Raw genomic sequence first — 18,146 nt, 5'->3', positions numbered from 1 at the left:
ACAACTTCGCGTCTCCACTTCTCCATTCATCCATCTAGAACTGGACAACGTTGACTGTTTCGATTACTGCTTCTTTTCCTCTTCTTGTTAGGCTCCTCGCATTGCCATCTGTCATTGATTCAATTCGAACGTTTACTTTTCTGTACCTAAACACACACGCAGCTATCCACTCCGCTCCACTCCATTCCTTTTTCTTTTTCGACATTACACTGTTACCCTCGAATCCATTACATATTCACTTCCATCAGTCCCAAATGCCCTCAGCATCTCAGAGGGTTTGAATGTTTTCATTGGATTCGAGAATTGAGAGCTTGCTGTTCCCATCAGAGAGGGCTTCGTGGGGCACCATCTGCAACCCATAATCGCAACTTGCAACCTGCAATCTATGCTGATTCGAATCTTCCTCCCAAAGTGTATCACCAATATCCAATAAAAAGCTACACATCTTTTGATCCTCTTCAGTCGAGACTGGATCGACACGATTTTACGAATTTCCTTTTTTTCTCCATTCAATCAGCCATTTTTCGCATTTTTGACCAAGTGTACCACAATAATTCACCACCACCACCCACCACCCACCACTACAGCAACCACAACAACCACTACCACCATTCCCATCCCTCACCACCCAGCCTAATAATTTATGCCTTCTGCCAACTTGCGATTCTGCACGAAGCCGATACCACGAGGACTATCTTTATGCAACTTACCGCACTTCTCGTTTTGAGAACAATAATCTACTGAAATAAGAACAAACTCGAAAATTAACACGGGGTTTTCCCAAAAGTATTTTCTTTTTTAAGAGGCCCCATTTTTATTCAACTTTATGCTCATCACACAGACGACGAACTGGCTCAGGATGCCGTCCCGGGAGCTGGGAAGCTCTTCTGAAGCTTCAAATAGCGCTCAAAGTGTTGGAACAACTTTATTAAAAAGGCATAAAATCTTACCTCATCCAAGAGAAGTCCGTCCTTCCGATTTGTCGTCTCAATCACAAACATTCAAATCTCGCGATAGAAGTGCAGAAGCAGAATCAACGCCGTCACAAAATTCCGAAAATCCAAATCCGCGTATGTTGAAGCACACTTCGAAAAGGATTGGCGCTCCCCTACTTCCGCCAACTCCACCAGCGCATTCGCGACAATCATCTGGCACCAGCAGTATTCTTGTTATACCCGCGCCGAGTTCCGAGGTCCAGTCTGTGAAAGATTCCAGTGTAGAATCCAAACCGACCACGCCAACCATTCAAAAAAGTCCACCCACTCCCGATGTCACACCTCCACGCGCAATGCCACCATTGGCATTCCGCCCAGCATTAGCAAGCTCGCGTTATCCCTCTTCGCGAACAGATTCCTTCCGAACAGCGCGGGAAATTTTATATTCGTCAGACGAGGATGAAACATCCACAGTTCGACCACGAATTCCCTCTGCAAACCCATCCGAGGCAGAAGTATTACAAATTCCTCGTAAAGAAATCGGGCTGGGCTTGGGTCTAGAATCCGATAACGAGGGTTCTGCAACACCAAAGGCTAAGGAAATATCACTATCACAGCAGGAATTTAGCGGTTTTGATGGAGAATGGGGTACCTCTCAAGGAGAAATAAGCGAGGTGGAACGGGAATGGGATGATAATCTCATGAGGAATGTAGTAGTCAGGAAGCGCAAAGATAGGAATACGAGCTTTGACGAAGAAGGTGCAAACGGCGAAGTAGGGGAAGATAATTTGATTTCACCGATAGAAGCCACGAAAATTGTTCGAAGATTACCTTCACAGGAGGATTTCGAAAGCCACCGGCTGGAGAAAGATAGGGTGGAACCCACGTCAAAAGGTGGCACATGGCCTAGAGTACGAAAAGAAACTACAGATTCTCCAGCATTATCAGATACAAGACGATTTTCTACCATGTCTGGTCACTCAACCACATCTACAGTCGTTGAAGCGTTTGTCGTTGATGTACCTCCCTCGCGTATGAGAACCCTCCGCCATACCAAAAAGCAGATTGGATTGAGGGATTTCAGTTCAACCGAATCGACCATAAGCTCCACAACACCATCTGAGAAATCGAGTGAACAACATCATCGATTATTGCACAAAGCCGAACGAATACCTGAAAGACACAATGGGAGTTTGGCATCAAATACTACCCCAAGCATCGCTTCGAGTCACAAATCGCGCAGAAAGATCATACGCGAGGGTGGAGTACCCGTTGTGGTCATTCCAGATCGCATGTCTTCGGCAAAGTCCTCTAAACCTCCATCTCTACGTTCAACAAGTAGTCGACAAACTAAAAGGAGTAATTCCCTACAGTCGGCTCCCTTGTCACAATCCTCGAGAACAAATGAGCCCGGATATTTTGATATCATGCGACCTACCAATAAACGTACCATGTCAGAATCTGCAGGATCGAGCAATTCTGTACATACTATCGACTATCCTCCAAGTATCCCAACTCGAAGGTCTTCACTTTCCGCTCCAACCAGCCGAAACACTTCGAGGGCTGGTTCACTAACTGCAGAGAGCCTCAAAGCTCACAATATGATTCAAGAGAAGCATTCCTTAAAGATAGATCTAGCGGAAGCATCAAAAAATATTGTCTCGGAGAAAGAGATTGAGCCACAGCATGCTCGTTCAAGCATAGATCATAATCGACTTAGTATTGATCATCCTGACGAACGACAATTTCATGCACGGCGATCCACACAAGCTACACCATTTTCACAAGCGTCATACGAAACAGCAGGTACTGCAGCAACAACCGCTGAAATCTCGCAGGCTATGGCAGTGTCGATGGTTCCACATCAAAACAAGTCATGGACAATGATTCACAGGGAATCCGAGCCATCACCTCCCACTTTGAGACGATTGATCACACAGCCAACTGTTGAGGTGAATGGTGAAGCTAATAACGGTCCTACAACTCCCCCGCAAAATCTACATACAATGGATGGAGTTGTCTCACCATTGCGAAATCCTCGTGCCCCGCCTGAACCACCGGCGATCAAATTCATTCCTCCAACTCCATCTGATATGTCGCCTGGAGCAGCAGAAGAACGACAATTAGGGTTTGACTTCGATACTCGAATGGACGAAGATGACGACGATCGACCATCATCGTCAGACAAATTCAAACGTAACTTCTCTCTTCGTCGTGCTTTTACCAATCGACGTTATTCAGATGTTGTAATACCAGAAACTGGTTTGATAAAACGCACTTTCTCACTGAGTGGTCGTCGCAAGGACATTTCAACTCAAACCTCGAAACCAGAGGCAAATCCTTCCACACATTATCCATCAGTTCTCGATCAGCCCGCTGATGATAGCAAGTTACACCCATTTTGGAGACCAGCCAATTTCTGGGACGATCTAGAAGACAATGAGAACGATTCAGGTGACGAGGAAGATTATTTTCCTGAGTATCACAGCCCGGGAAATAGACGTGTGATACCAAAACGTGGCCTTAGTGGGAAATTAAAACGTACATTTGCGATTCTTCCGTTATCTTATGGTAATGAGGATTACAATCAAGCCCCGTTGGATCGAAAAACAATGCGAAGGTCTCCTAGTGGCAATGCTTTAAGAGTTGTAAAGCAAAGAAGTAATAACACATTAAGACGAGAGGCAGACCAAAGAGTTCTTCGAGAAGCAAAGCCTGGAGAGTTCGGTCATGGCTTCAAAGAGGGAAATGGTGGTCGTATTCACACAATTCCTGGATTAGGTTTAAGGATTGAATATGTGGGTTTAAAAGGACTCGGGAAAAAACTCAGTGAAAGAAGAAGAGAGCAGAGAAATGCAAAGTTGCGAGCCACTATCAGTGGACCCCGGGGATTGAGAAACGGGGTTGATGAAGTCTTGGAATCACGAAGCACAGAGTCGCGAAATGTGATTTGAAAAGGCAGAGAAGTGGTCGATGCAGTATGAGGATGGATATACCCGGTGGAATTAACGAATGAATGACTTGATAGAATTGGGTGAAAGAAAATACCGGCGCATCTGGACGATTTCTTGGACAATATGGGATTATCACCACATATGGATGAGAGCAACAAAGCTACGACCAACACATGTATTATGAAGGAAAGATTTGACGTTTTTTTTTTGCCAGCTTTTACTTTTGCTTTTGCTTTTCTACATGTACTATTCTGTATCTGCTGCGTTTTTGTCTTCTTTGCAATGTGTTTCCTTTCCATCTTCTTTTTTAATGATGTCGCATCAAGCAGGCTTGGATGTTTCGTCTATTATCTCTTTCTCATGAGTTGATTGGCAATTGAATGGATAAAGTTATGGATTATGGATACTTTAGGACGAATTTCCTTGATTGGATGGCTGATGAAAAAGATTTACTCCATTGTTTTACAACTTGATACCTCCTGAGTCAAGTTCTTCTATCTATGCTCAAGCTCATAGTCTGCTTTTGTTTTACTTCTACTTTAACGATGAAAGCATCTCTTGAACTCAGGAATCTGTTAGCTTTTATGGTAGGTTCAGCTATGAATAAAAAATGGAGGTGGTGTCTTTACATGTTGGCTGGAGCTAGGTGATATTAGTCAGGCGTGGTATCAAAATCTATGGAGGGGTAAAGCGAACGAGTTGTGGTTGGAAGAGGTTTGAATGAGCTACGTGATAAGAGATGCATGTGCAAATGGTATGACTCAAAATCAAAACTCTTAGATTATGAAATGGAATGAATATATATAATATACAAAAATTATTGATCAAACTGAGGCTTGAAATGTGAATGTCATGAGATCTGAAGCGAAAAATTAACAACACTCATGCCCATGAGAGCTAGCGGCCGCATTCCGCGAAATAGTTTCTCCACCTCTTTAAAATTTATTTCGGAAAAGCTGAGCTCGAGAAAATGAACAACATAAAACTTTGAACCTCACATTCAAAGAAGCTTGACTGCACATACACAATCTTACATATTACTGTGCTCATTTTATTGGATGAAGCATTGATAGTCAATTGATAGTATACTTATATTCTGAGAAACGAAATCAATTCCTCGGGTCAGAATCAACGAATTCATCGAAATAGAGCATCATTGATACTACATCGAGGCGCACCCAGTCCGTCACACCGGCTGATCTCTCGAAGAGTTGAATATACCAGAGAGGAAGAAATAGAGTCAAAATGGTTCAAGGCGCACTTAAATCGACGAAAAGCGCATTGGCGGGCGGGAACCGAGCGAATGGGGCGGGGAAAAAGGCGGCGTTGGGACCGAAGAAGGGACAGAGGGTTATTAAGGCGAAGAAGGATGGATTAAGGAGGAGTGAAGTTTTGAGAAAGGTTAGTTGTCTTCTTTGTTGGTATTTATTGTTCTTTGGTTGTGTTGGGAAAAGGAGGGGAGAAGGGAAGAGAAGACAGAGGGGGGAAGAGGAGAAATATGATGACTCACTTACATATGCATGGCTTTCCTAGTGGTCTCCTCGAAAGAGTTGAGACTTCTTTGACGAGTTTAAGTACCTGTCTGATTTCTACACTAATGATTGTTGCTTCAAAGATGCAACAAAGATTGGGAAAAAGAGAGAAACATATCTTATAAGATGTGTCAAAAGAATCTCAGCTAATTGAATTTCCATACATAGAAACATTCAGCAGGTCTTACAGCCATGACGGAAAAGACACTCGGTGCGAAAGCAGGTCATCTGGAATTGTTGGGAGTAGGAAAGAAGAGTAAGGGAAAGGATGGGAAGAATGCTGGAGAGACCAAAGGGAAGGGAAATGCGGGGACTACAATCCATGGAGGCGAGAAGGGAGGAACGAGGAAATTTGGTTAGAGGGCTGTGGTACTGTGTTGAGGGAAGGACAGGTGATGATGATGAGAATGAGAACGGATGAGGAACTTATTTAATTGGTATTGGTCTGGAGTTTGGTTGGCGCTTTTGGAAGGATTGGCGTATGAGGGATAGGGTCAGGGCTAGGGATAGGGATATGAGAGGTGGGATTGGAGATGTATTAAAATCTTGAAGGTTTATACATACATACTTATGCACGGATTGAAAGCGAGATTCGATATTTCTCATGAATACACATACACATACACATCAGAATGAAAAGCAAACTTCACTTCTTTGCCAAGAATATGTGTAATAAATATCACTCAAAGCCCCCTTCCTTCGAACAAGTAGATCCGCTCTTTTGTGCTGCATTATACCAACACACAATACAATAGCCGGTGCATGAGAATGTTCGGGAGAGGGGAAATGATCAAGCTGATTACTACTAGATGGACATGAATAGAGGGGGGGTGAAATCGAATAGAATGGCGTACTGTGAATCCATGGTAGATAATCTACAGTTCGTGTGACTCGCTATTTAGCTTGTTAGAGAATGAGATTGTGATGTGGAGTGGATTGAATATTTGAGAATTTGGATGGGGGGAGGGGGAGGGATGTGATGGTGAGGGTGATTTGCTGGGAGAGGTGTTGTGATGGGTGGGATAGTAATAGCCAATGTTCATGTTTATTTTATGATTATCTCTTGATTGGAGGAGAGAGGTATATGGGCTGAATGTTCTTTTTCAGGAGAGGAAGAAGAGGATGAATTACTTGGAGTTGAATGGGAGGTGAAGGGGCGGATCTCGTTTAATCAGGGGGTGGAGTGTTATTGGGTAGCTCTTTTTTGTTTCTTTGTTGGTTATTGAGATGATGGGAGTATCTGAGCTTTTTATTTGGGGTTGTGTTTTTGTGTTTGTTGTTTTTGGTGGTGTGGAAAGAGGGGTGAGGGTGTAATGGATGATGGATGATGGGAGATGGATGAGTTGAATGTGGATTTATAGCAGGTGAAATTCGCTTGGGGTATGCATTGGAGAAAGGGAGGGCGGCATGAATGGGTATGTAAATCTAGTTGGTTCTGGTACTAAATTATTTGGATTAGAACATTCACGAGGATTCAAGTGAAGTTACAGCAGCTCGATAAGGATTTGATATTACAATCACTTGTCCAGAGAGGTTGGAGTGCTAGCCCTAGGTTATGACGAAGTGTAGATGCTATGTATAGCCGTATTATATACACAGCACCCTGCATATGAATAAGAACCACAATATCAAGAACATGAATCGATGTATTCCAAGCTTAGTACGGGGCTGTATTCACCACATCACGGTATTACATGTAATTCCTAATCACGAATACTCTTTCCCTAATCACATAGTCTCATATCGTACCGAGACTACTACAAGGTAGGGAGATGGAGGTATAAAAGACCTCCTAATCTCCTCCTCTTGATAATTTCAATTCTCCTTCATATTCGGAGAATCTTCTTGATAATCCGTCAATTGCAAACCGTCAGTCTTTGGGAAGTTACATCAGGAAATCAAAATGACAATCCATAACCCACCCCCCTCGCACAATCTCTACAATGCTCCCACGCAGCCCGCATACGCAGTTCAGAGTGGCAATCGCACGATCCCGATTCCGTTGGGTCAAGGTCAAGGTGTGCTTCATGGATCTGCAGGTATAGGAGCTACGGGAGGAACACGATTGGGAAGTGTACAGAATGCTAATGCTAGTGGAGGGGCTGTGGCGAGTTCGGGAGGTAGGACGGGACATGGTGGGAGTGCGAGAGCGGCTTCGGGACAGAGTGCTGTGAGGGGGGTAAGTCAGGGTCGGAATCAGACTCATGGAGGTGGAAATGGGAACGGGAATGGAGGTGGAGCTTCTCAGCATGTGAATGCATCGGGAATGCAAGCTCAGGCTCAAGTTCAACATCCGCATATTCCAAGCAACCATATGAATGGTCAAGCGCAGATTCAGCATCAACAAACTCCTGTCAATTATGTTCATCCCTTTCATCATCCTCAAGCACATCATCCACCCCCCCACAACCCAATGAACCACATCCAACCTCTTGTCGGCGGTATATTCGGTCCACACGCTCCCCACATTCCTCACCCAGGACGTACATCTCCCTACATCCCTCTCTTATCTCGACTCGGGCCCTACGTTCCTCGCACAAGAGGTGCACGATTTCCTACGCCAAATCTCCGTGGTCATAGACCGGCTTATGGACCGCCAATGCAACTACCATGTCTACCGGTTCCATTTGGGTTTCCTGCGATTGGAAATGTGAATGCAGGAGGAATGGGATTGGGAAATGGGGGTATGGTTGTGAATGGATGGGATAGTAGATGGGATGGGAGTGGAGGCGATAGGGGACGTGGTAATGGTCTAAGAGGTGGTAGAGATAGGAGAAGAAGATAGGTTGGAGTTTGAGGAGGGATTGAGGGATGGTGATGGGGTTATGCTGGGGAATCTTGTTTGAAGGGAGTTGAAGTTGGGGTTTCAGGGGGTTTTGGGGGATCGGGAGATATGATGACGGGGAAGTTGGCGCTGGGAAAACGCGGTTGGATGGGTGAGATGGTCTGAAATCTGCTAAGCTATAGAGGGTGTTAGGTTTACAAGCGTGGTTTATTGTTTCTTCTATGAAGGTTTCTATTGAGTCCCTTGGTGTGATTTTGATAGTGATTATTTGTTTTGCTGTTCTGTAGAGTCGGTAGGCATTCTTGTTTAGCTGACGTACCATAAACTAGATCTTTCCCCTTTATTTGGCTGATATTGCGCTTAGGAGGATAATAGTCTGATATAGACAAGCTTTGTTGTTATAAACCAACCTAATAATTACATTGAGATGATTCAACCGGAATTGCGATCGAGTCTATCAGAAAATTCAGATGATATAAATTAAATACCATTTTAGACCAGATGAATGATATGTACACGAACATGGCGTGAAGATGAGTGGTCACTTAATTATCATCTAATGTATTTACGTGTTATATGGCTTTTGAAGACGAATGAGAGCGACGAACCGTGGAGCTTTTGCAACCAGAATAAAGAAAGTACTTCCATGCAGGGTGGATTCATTGGGATTAGGATAAACGTTCTGGATTCGATTGAATGTATGAAAGACCAGTACTTGTCGCTTGCGAATAGCCAAGAGCAATTTGTGGTAATCAGGTAAAGTCATTTGAAAGGTTTACATTTCAAACTGCTCCAAGGAGCAATGCAAATGGCACGGTAAATAATCTTGAGATTGTACTGCAATTTAATCTGATAACCGCTTCCAACATCCAACATCCAACGCCGAAATTCTGATCTATTGCGCACACTAAAACGAATGCAAAAGGAAAAATACATGAGGAACAAAACGATTAAGAAATATTCAGTGTAACGACTGTGCTAATGAAGGCTGATGACTATTCGACAGATATGAAACTATGTGTTATATCATACGGTGCACTGAAGTGTGATGGTATAGGGAAGAGGAAGTTCGTTCAAATCGGCTTCAGGAGATGGCAAGTCTTCTGCGACAGGATTCGAAATCTCCTGAATTTTGCAACTTTTCCACATCTTCATGTTTCTACATTGTTCGCTGTATAGACGAATCCAATTGCGAAGTGTTGCCAGCCAGTTGGGCAAGTTATTGCTCGGTGATTCATCTAGAAATACGGAATTAATGCCGGACGCATTCGAAACTTTATGGGGTTGATGGGGAGCATTGACTTACAATTCTCATTCCTAGTATTTTGGTATCGCTCGCGTTGCGATGGGCCATTTCGCAAACGTCCAAGAGAGAAATTAAGAGCAGATTGATTTTGCTGTGTTGACGAAGCTGACGCTCGAGATGACAGCGAAGTTGAAATCGATACTGTTGAATGGGGTCTATGTAATGTCCTTGGGGACATATCAGAATTGTAATTGCTAGCATGTAGCCCTAATCTATCCATAAGTCTATAATAAGATCCCTCGTCCAACCTGTATTCTGAAGCTGACGTGTTATGACCTCCAAAGGCTTTGAATCTATTTGCTTTCTGAACATAAACATGGGGCAAGCGTAGCTTGGAGTGTTTTTCCAATTCTATGAGTCTACGACGAGGGCTCTGACGGGCTGCATCGATCGTTCTCTCATTCCAAGGATTGGGATTTTTAAGCCAATAACGGGATCGAAATCTTGCAGGATGTGGTATCCCACTACCAGGAGGAAAGTAGTGACCGATAGGGGAGTACTGTGTCCCCACTTGATCATGAGGGATTGGGTTGCCAGTCATCTAGTAAGAATCAATAAACAACAGAAGATTATTGAGAGATTAAGGGTTACCAACTGCGACATAAAGAATACTGTCACCATTTTTGCGGAGGACAATAATGGGATGTTTTTGGCCTGCAATATCCTGGCGGCAATACGATGGACATCCCAGAGCTGGGTTCACGTCTCGGTGATCAGATAATTCATTCCATTCGCATCTAATTCCTGGGTATTTCTTTTCAATATCATTGCGAGGGCGAAGGATACAACCTACGTGGATATCTTGTGCGCGTAAAGACATTCCGACGGCAGAGAAAAAGCCTGCACGAATTGAAGGATAGAATTCCTTGAAAAGCTTTATAGAATTAATGATAACAAGTTGGGAAACTTTTATAAGACGATTGCGAATTCGAATTGTGACTTTGAGAAGATGTTGTGGCCCTTCTTATACCTCATCAGTCATGATTGACACCCAACAAGGTGAATCAATTCAATAGCGAGTGCGATATCATGACTTCAATGATGAATATGTTGCACACTCGTGCTTATGCTTGTCCAGAATTACTTTGTTGTATTGAAACATAACTGAATTGCAAATAAAGGAATTGTTTTGATCGAAGACATGGCGCACCCATCACCACCACCAAGTCTAAGAAGATCAATGAAATCCGTTTCAGATAATCTTGAAATGCATAGAAATGAGAACTATCGAGAATGGGTTTGGAGAATTTTGATTCACGTATCATGTCTTGAGCGGTTCTTTGAAGGAAAGAACAATCTGAAAGTCGAAAGTTCAGAAAGAAAAGCCTAGAACTTATTAACCTTAAGACGGCAAGAACCTAGATTTAACCTATTTAACCTTAGCCGGTGACGAGCGATGACCTCACAGAACCATCTATGGCCTCAATTAATTATCACCACAAACACCAAGATAAGAGCAACACCAGGAAATCATTACATTTTTGAAATTCATTTCAATTGAGATCAACAAACTTTCCTCCTTATGGATGGAGATGATAAGATATGATATATGACGCCACAATCCCAACAGTTAACACAGCCAACGGCAATCAAAAAGCTTGAAATTCCACAGCAAGCAAGCCAAGCAAAAGAGAGCAGATCAAACTGCCGGTATGACAGACAACCACATCTCCGCTATTCAATCATCGAATGAAATCTATGAAATACCTCTTCGACCTGTCAAATTCCCTTTTATTCTTCCTGCTCATGCACCCCATTTTCCGGATCAAGGGTGGTCAACCTTGTCTTTCTCGCACACGGACCCCATCCACATTTCATCTCAGAAGCTTCTGCAAGCAAGTAAATCCTTCTTTGATCTTCCGCTTGAGTATAAATCTCAGTTTCTTACTGGGAAGGGTACTGAGGAAGGATGGAATCGTGTGGAAGGCGAGAAGGAATTCATCACCCTACGTGAGATCAACACTATACCTCCCGAATTGTTGGATACCGTGAAAGAATTCTGGGATATTACTGGGGATGTTTTAAACAAGATATTGGAAGAAATTGCTAGTAGCTTGGGCATGAGGAAAGAGTTGCTCACACGGTATTCTGAGCCATGTCTCAAGCTCCATCATCAGAAGACAGCAACTATGATCAGATTGTTCAGGTACGAAAGTGATGGAATAGAGGGGAAGGTCGTTTCGGAACGTATGTCATCATTATCTCGTTCGAAACATAAGCATTAAAAGGCTAATTGTGTTAGCACATCGTGACCTTGGTCTCTTGAGCCTATCAATTAGCGATGTACCTGGTCTGGAAGTTTTGGACATGCAAACCAAAAAGACGTTCCCAATCGAACAGTCGTTTGAGGGGAGAGATACAGGAACTTTACTCGTGGGGAGAGAGTTGAATTTCTTGAGCAATAACAGATATCAGGCTGGTGGTCACTCAGTACGTATGTATCCAAAAACTTTGACCAGAAACGAGCCACATGGAAAGGAGAATGAAGATAAACAAGAGATGCCTGCTGGGAAACATTATAGATACTCGATAGTTTTTGTACTTCGGGGTCATGAAAGTTTGTCTATTGATACAGATGAATTGAGGACACCGATTACAGGACGATGGAAGAAGCCAATGAAGGGATTGAAGATGGAGAATCTATATCGGCGCTTCATGAGTAAGCATGTCAATATTAATGTGGAAATGGAGGAGAGGCAAAAGCAGAGGAAGAGGTTGCATGAGAAGAAGGCGAATAAGAAGATAGGTTAATAAGGTGAAGATCATCTTTAGAGGTCTAAAGACACGTATGTAAAAATTGGTGAGCTGGTGATACTCTTAGGGGTGATTGAGGCCATGAGGCTTGCTAGAAGATTGCACGAGTTCCTGGCAGACTGAGCATTGCACTTTTAGGAGGGAGAATTTTTGTACAGTGTAGTACAGCAACTTCGCTATTTGGCTTCTCGGTCCACAAGAAGAACTTTGCTACAATGAGATTCACAGTTATTACACGACAGAATTACGGAATGTAGTTCTCTAGAGTTAAGATTCCGTTAAGATTGGGCCGAGTCTTTACACAATCACTTATTAGAAGTTGCTCACGAGCCAGTCAAGACATACTCCGGAGTAAACTCAGTAAAACGCATTCTAGGGGTTCCTGTCGTTGTGCTCTATGGGAAAGGCGGCGATTAGATCAAGAATGAATAAACCGTAGGTGACATCGGGCAGGATGAAGCAAGCGAGGGGCGGAATAGCGGGAAAAGCGGATCTATCTGTAAGGATCGAAAGCTGACTAAGTAGGTTACCCCTCATTTCACCCGGCTTGTGCTTCCCCAGATTTTTCCAATGAGGGCAATCATCAGCTTCGTGCTACTACAGTGTTCCCGAAAGGCTTCGTTTTCTATCTAGGTAGGTTCACAAGACTAACGAGGCCGAGGTTGTACTCTTCATACACATACCAGCCATTCTCATCTTAATCATGCAAAGAAAGTTGCTTCCTCTTCTACCTCATTACACTGCAAGCTAAATCCAGAGTACCGGAGATTTAAGGATGACAATGGTGAGCAACCTTTAATGAAATCCCTTGATATCTACCAGTCGTTGTTAACATGAATGTCATCCACGTGTAGTCTGACAATAATCCGCCAATAGTCAAATTCACAACAGGAATTAGTGATCGTATTCAACTCGGACAAGGGACAACCTTTTTGCCCGGAAAGAAGGATCCATCAGTACAACATCTCATCGACCACGTCCTCGAACACGGCTATGTTATCCTCCCTAACATATTTACGCCAGAGCAAGTAGATATAGCAAATTCCGAAGTGGCACGACTTGAAACTCTTGACGCTGGGCCTGCTGCAATTGCTGGTCGAAACTATTTTGAGGGTTTCAAGACTGGAAGAGTGTATGCTCTTGCAGACAAATCCCGAGCGTTTGACCAGTTTCCAATACACCCCACTGTTTTGGCATTGAACGATTACTTCCTCCAACCCAATTATTTAATTACCAGTCTGCATACTGTGGTGATCTATCCTGGACAAACTGCGCAGGCTATACATTGCGATGATGGATTGATCGCACTGCCGAGACCAAGGCCACTGATCGGTATTGTATGTTGTACTTAGGCTCCTTTCTGTATTGTATGGATCGGAAGAGAAAGGCTCACAACCTAAATAGGGCACCATGGTCTCATTCGATGATTTCACTGCCGACAACGGTGCAACTACTGTAATTCCAGGGTCACATTTATGGTCGGACGATCGCATCCCAACCCGAGAGGAGATGGTTCCGGTAATAATGCCAGCAGGCAGCATGGTCTATTTTCTCAATACTCTTTGGCATTCGGGTGGAGCGAATACCTCGAACAAAGCTCGTCGCAGTATTACAGTTCAGTATTGTCAACCCTGGATACGGACATTTGAAAACATGACAATTGCAATGGGCTGGGATGATTTAGAAAAGGTTCCAGAGAGGCTCTTGAAATTGATGGGATTCTCTACGCATGATTTCATGGGTTATGTAGATGGCCGTTCGCCCCGAGCCGGTGTGGAGATGCGAAAGAAAAGAATGATCGAGCGAGCGTTTAGAGAGAGAGATGAACAGCGTGGCTCGAAACTCTAGTGGTCCGCTGAGTTACAGCAGTTAGATGTTGTGAAATCAGTCATTGATCTCCTCGCGATTTGCCAAATGCTGCTTGACTGCGAATTTTGTCGTCTTTGCGATTTTGCAATCACAGATGAGCATCTATCACGATCATTATAGACAATCTCTTTTATTTGATGATTTCTAAACCGTTTCATTTTTGCAATTTCTTTCATTTCCATCCATAGAAGATTATTTGGAAATCGATAGGTAGCGTGTAAGTTAGAGCGATGCAAGTTTTTGCTAATCAACAATCAAGACCAAGTATCATTTGAATACGGGTGGTATTTCAGCTACAGTGTGAGATCTTATGATACATTTGGCTGTGAACATTCAATGAGAAACTTACTACCTATCTCTCCACAAGATATCGTAGCGTTATGGCTGCGATCAATCATCGCTAAATCAAAGCCTGCTCCTCTGTCATAAAATAGTGTTACCTTCCTTTGCACGACGAATGTCACTCGGTCATACTTTCCGTCCATTTCTCGTCTTTCTCTGTACGACTGAAATACGGCAGTCCGCATACATCACGCTCGGTGACTATTTTGGGACGCTCGGGAAGGTTGAGAACTTCAAAATGGCAATTACAATCCTCTAGCTTTCAAACTTTACAAGTGTTGAACTTTAGTACAGTTTTAACTTTGAAAAGTCTAAGCTGTTCAATTTTTTTTTTGAATCTGTAAGGCTCAGTTCTCTATATGCAATTCAAGATAAGCCACTGAATATATCTATATGATGCATATCTATCACTAACGCTGTAATAGGATGCTTATTCGTTCTAAGTTGTATTGCTATCTAGTCTCTGTAATGAAATGTGGCTCGATAGAAACAATGCTAATGTGCTATAGGGGTGATTTAGCAAGCGAGAGGTTTTGTTCCAGTTTCGTACGGGCTTAGTGTCGATATTTCTCTAACAAAGCTATACGATTTATTCTCATCTACTAATCTGGAGCTCTAGGTTCAAGAATAAATCTGTCTTCGCCGACCCAACAATACCATTTTCGGAGGAGGTGCAATGGATTATGGATTTAAAAATCACTGTACACTGTTTATATCATATAACAGTCTCTAATGTGTGCGTTTAGGGCTAGTGAGACTAAACTCAACGCTAAGAGCTTTCAGTTCCTCTGACGTGTATGATCTAGATGTACTTGCTAGCTTCCGAGGGAGGATTGTGTGAACTACCAATCAATAACGGTCTACTGACCCACAGCTTTGAATATAAGATCGATGTCGACTCAGTTGAATTGTGAGAGTGCCAAGCTATTTGCGCCTCGGTTGACGGGTAAAATCTGTGAATAATGAAGATGTGTAAAAACGAGCTTGATACTTGGGCATGTATAATGAAGAAATTAAAACATTGAAATACAGTGGAATCCAGAATTGTGGAGCAGTAGAATGTAAAAAGTCGTCTTAGCTTGATGGTGAACGACATCAGTCATATTCTTATCGATGCACGTCAGACGAAGCTTTGCCGAATGAAGAAAGGGCGAGCTACCTACTAGATACACATGGCGTATTTCTGACCCCTCATTTTACCCCGCATTGAGAGCTAGCTATTCGGACATCCGACTAAGTTTACAGCATGGTAATAAAACACAACGCAATCTCAGAGAACTTGCGAGGAACAATCAATTCCGATCGAATCTCCCTAGAACCTCAACAGCATCCAGAATACATAGAAGTCGAATGCTTAGGCAACTGAATACCTTCGATAATTAAAACTTTTAAGCACCCAAGCTAGATCAGAATGTCGACTGAACAACGAGGACCCCTTCCAAATGGTCTTCCAAATCTTCAACGTCTTATAACGACGACCGATCCAAATGGCAAAGCTATTCTTGAACCCAGTATATCCCCAGAATCTGTCTGGCAACCGATCCAAAACAATGACATGGCCTTTTTCCTCGCATACACTACGCATCAATTCCCAGCCTCCCTCTCTCATGCCCCCGCATCCCAAAACTTTACATCCACTACACCCATCGACATAGCTTCCTACAAATCAGACCTCTCTTCACCTCCCGGTCTCTCTATTTCCACGGGAACAGTCGTTCGCTTCGTGGATTTTGCGCCTGGTTACACATGTCCAATGCATAAAACAGTGAGTTTGGATTATGGAGTTGTGTTGGAGGGAACGATTGAGTTGGTTTTGGATTCGGGAGAGAAGAAAATTATGCAGCGGGGTGATGTGTGTGTTCAGCGGGCGACAAATCATGCTTGGAGAAATGCTACGGAGGGGGAGGGTTGGGCGAGAATGATGTTTGTATTGACGGCTGTTGAGAAGGGGGTTGGGATTGAGGAGGCGGGAATAGATGATATGAAGGAGTTGAGGAAGAGCACTTAAGTCACGCAGGTTATGAATGTATATCTTTGGGGAGTTTATTGTATTTCCTTCGCGCCTGGAAACGAAAATTGTTGAATCGCAAGGACGAGAATGGTCAGAATTACGTTGCACGGCAGATATAATTGCATGAAGTAATCTGATATATTGCAGAAATCATGTATTTGCGCTCAAGTGAAAAAGTAAACGGCGGCATTGTGACCGAACTTATCAAGTGAACCGAAAGTTGAAACCGCCCATATGCTTGATTTCCTAGATCTTGTTCTCATTCTCCATACTACTCTCCCATCCATTTCTTATGCAGCTCTCCTCTCTTTTCCACTGATCAAGTAAACTCCCGCCCTAACATCTACCAAAGGATCACCACTAACATCTATACCCTCTACCCTGGGTACTGGATCAAAAATGATATGTTTCTGCTCTTTCTCATTCTCTCCCAACAACCCCTCAACCTTAACGCGTCCCAACTCCACAACCTTCCTCTCTTCCGGCCAATGCACAGTTGCATCATCCGTCACATCTCCCTCTTCCGCAATCTGCACCTCCAATTTAAACTCCGCCGCTCCCTTCTCTAACCTCGCTACAATCTCTTCCGTCAGATAATTATCCCCCAAACTCTTTTTCTGCTCCTCACTCGCAATCTCGACACCCTCAACAGGAACAATCCTATATCTCACAAACGTTTCTTTTCCCTCAGAAGCAATAAATTTAAAAGCATTAACACCCCAATAATTCTCCCTGGCCCAACTCGTCGGCGCCGGCTTGGGCGCAGTCACAAAAGCCAAAGCCTTAGGATGCGCATCTAGAAACTTCTCAATAGGTTTCGGACTCTCAACACCTTCTCCACTGCTCGCTGCGGCTTTCAAGAACTCGAGAAATTCATCGCCGGTACGGGTGGGGAAAAAGGGAGTAGAGTGAGCAACTATGTCGGTATGTTTGTGTTTCTCGGCATCGAGAATAAAGCGGATAGCGATACCGCGGGGATCGGCATTGGCGTCGAAATCGGGAATCGAAGGGATGCCGGTGGAGTTTGAAAAGCGGATCCAGATGGGGGTGGAGGGGGAGGAGAAGTGAGGGGCAGAGGAGAGGCTGCTTGCGGTGGGGGTAGGAATGAAGGTTCCGGTTAGGAGGAGTCCTTTTGCGTGGGCTGCAGGAGGAAGTTAGATTGAATTGTGGAATTGAGGATGGGGTGACTTACCAGGTCGTTTTCCGGCATGTTTGCCAAACATAGATTGGAGTTGATGGACTAGTCCTTCACTTGTTTTGACTACTGCGGGGTCGGATGGGAGAGGCATGATTGCGATTTAACTTTCTGAGAAATTTGTTCGTGTTTCAATATATTGTTGTTGATGGGTATCGTATGTTTTGCACGTAGGATAAGATTTGAAGTTGAAGTTCTGGTGGGGATAAAGGATTAAGGATTCCTCTCGCACTTTATACGTTTGCGTCGAGACAGTGAATACCACGCCGCAAAGTCCCAAAATCCTTTAGGAATGTTGATGCGGATGTTGATGCGATATCACAATTCATGACGTTATTTTGATTCTGGAATTTGGAATAACCCCTCCTATCCGGGACCCGAATACTAACTCCCATTGGATGAAGTTGTACAATTGAGGTTGATTGTTTATCAGTCCGTTGTTAGTGGTTCACGTTTTGTGTAC

At 43.5% G+C, this 18,146-nt stretch overlaps 8 protein-coding genes across 8 annotated transcripts; 6 read left to right on the top strand and 2 right to left on the bottom strand.

Moving 5' to 3' along the window:
• Positions 1 to 859: 859 nt before the first annotated feature.
• On the top strand, positions 860 to 3,889 carry EAE98_003246 (uncharacterized protein; the record flags this gene model as incomplete). The annotated part of the gene is made up of 1 exon (XM_038950866.1): positions 860 to 3,889. One exon carries the CDS (start codon positions 860 to 862, stop codon positions 3,887 to 3,889), a length of 3,030 nt encoding a protein of 1,009 aa, XP_038812330.1.
• Positions 3,890 to 4,871: 982 nt separating this feature from the next.
• Positions 4,872 to 5,916, top strand: EAE98_003245 (uncharacterized protein). The gene is made up of 2 exons (XM_038950865.1): positions 4,872 to 5,290; positions 5,590 to 5,916. Exons 1-2 carry the CDS (start codon positions 5,135 to 5,137, stop codon positions 5,779 to 5,781), a joined length of 348 nt encoding a protein of 115 aa, XP_038812329.1. The 5' UTR covers positions 4,872 to 5,134; the 3' UTR covers positions 5,782 to 5,916.
• Positions 5,917 to 7,324: 1,408 nt separating this feature from the next.
• On the top strand, positions 7,325 to 8,206 carry EAE98_003244 (uncharacterized protein; the record flags this gene model as incomplete). The annotated part of the gene is made up of 1 exon (XM_038950864.1): positions 7,325 to 8,206. One exon carries the CDS (start codon positions 7,325 to 7,327, stop codon positions 8,204 to 8,206), a length of 882 nt encoding a protein of 293 aa, XP_038812328.1.
• Positions 8,207 to 9,018: 812 nt separating this feature from the next.
• On the bottom strand, positions 9,019 to 10,332 carry EAE98_003243 (uncharacterized protein; the record flags this gene model as incomplete). The annotated part of the gene is made up of 3 exons (XM_038950863.1): positions 9,019 to 9,444; positions 9,513 to 10,053; positions 10,108 to 10,332. The coding sequence occupies 3 exons, from the start codon at positions 10,330 to 10,332 to the stop codon at positions 9,233 to 9,235; spliced, it is 978 nt and encodes a 325-aa protein (XP_038812327.1). The 3' UTR covers positions 9,019 to 9,232.
• An 832-nt stretch (positions 10,333 to 11,164) lies between these two features.
• On the top strand, positions 11,165 to 12,263 carry EAE98_003242 (uncharacterized protein; the record flags this gene model as incomplete). The annotated part of the gene is made up of 2 exons (XM_038950862.1): positions 11,165 to 11,699; positions 11,755 to 12,263. 2 exons carry the CDS (start codon positions 11,165 to 11,167, stop codon positions 12,261 to 12,263), a joined length of 1,044 nt encoding a protein of 347 aa, XP_038812326.1.
• A 778-nt stretch (positions 12,264 to 13,041) lies between these two features.
• EAE98_003241 (uncharacterized protein) lies at positions 13,042 to 14,114 on the top strand (the record flags this gene model as incomplete). Its single annotated transcript, XM_038950861.1, has 3 exons — positions 13,042 to 13,050; positions 13,121 to 13,603; positions 13,671 to 14,114. 3 exons carry the CDS (start codon positions 13,042 to 13,044, stop codon positions 14,112 to 14,114), a joined length of 936 nt encoding a protein of 311 aa, XP_038812325.1.
• A 1,774-nt stretch (positions 14,115 to 15,888) lies between these two features.
• On the top strand, positions 15,889 to 16,485 carry EAE98_003240 (uncharacterized protein; the record flags this gene model as incomplete). Its single annotated transcript, XM_038950860.1, has 1 exon — positions 15,889 to 16,485. One exon carries the CDS (start codon positions 15,889 to 15,891, stop codon positions 16,483 to 16,485), a length of 597 nt encoding a protein of 198 aa, XP_038812324.1.
• A 293-nt stretch (positions 16,486 to 16,778) lies between these two features.
• Positions 16,779 to 17,777, bottom strand: EAE98_003239 (uncharacterized protein; the record flags this gene model as incomplete). Its single annotated transcript, XM_038950859.1, has 2 exons — positions 16,779 to 17,629; positions 17,681 to 17,777. 2 exons carry the CDS (start codon positions 17,775 to 17,777, stop codon positions 16,779 to 16,781), a joined length of 948 nt encoding a protein of 315 aa, XP_038812323.1.
• Positions 17,778 to 18,146: the final 369 nt, after the last annotated feature.

Source organism: Botrytis deweyae, assembly GCF_014898535.1.
Source record: "Botrytis deweyae strain B1 chromosome Unknown BDEW_006, whole genome shotgun sequence".
Lineage (NCBI taxonomy): Eukaryota > Fungi > Ascomycota > Leotiomycetes > Helotiales > Sclerotiniaceae > Botrytis > Botrytis deweyae.
This window is presented reverse-complemented; position numbering and strand designations above follow the sequence as displayed.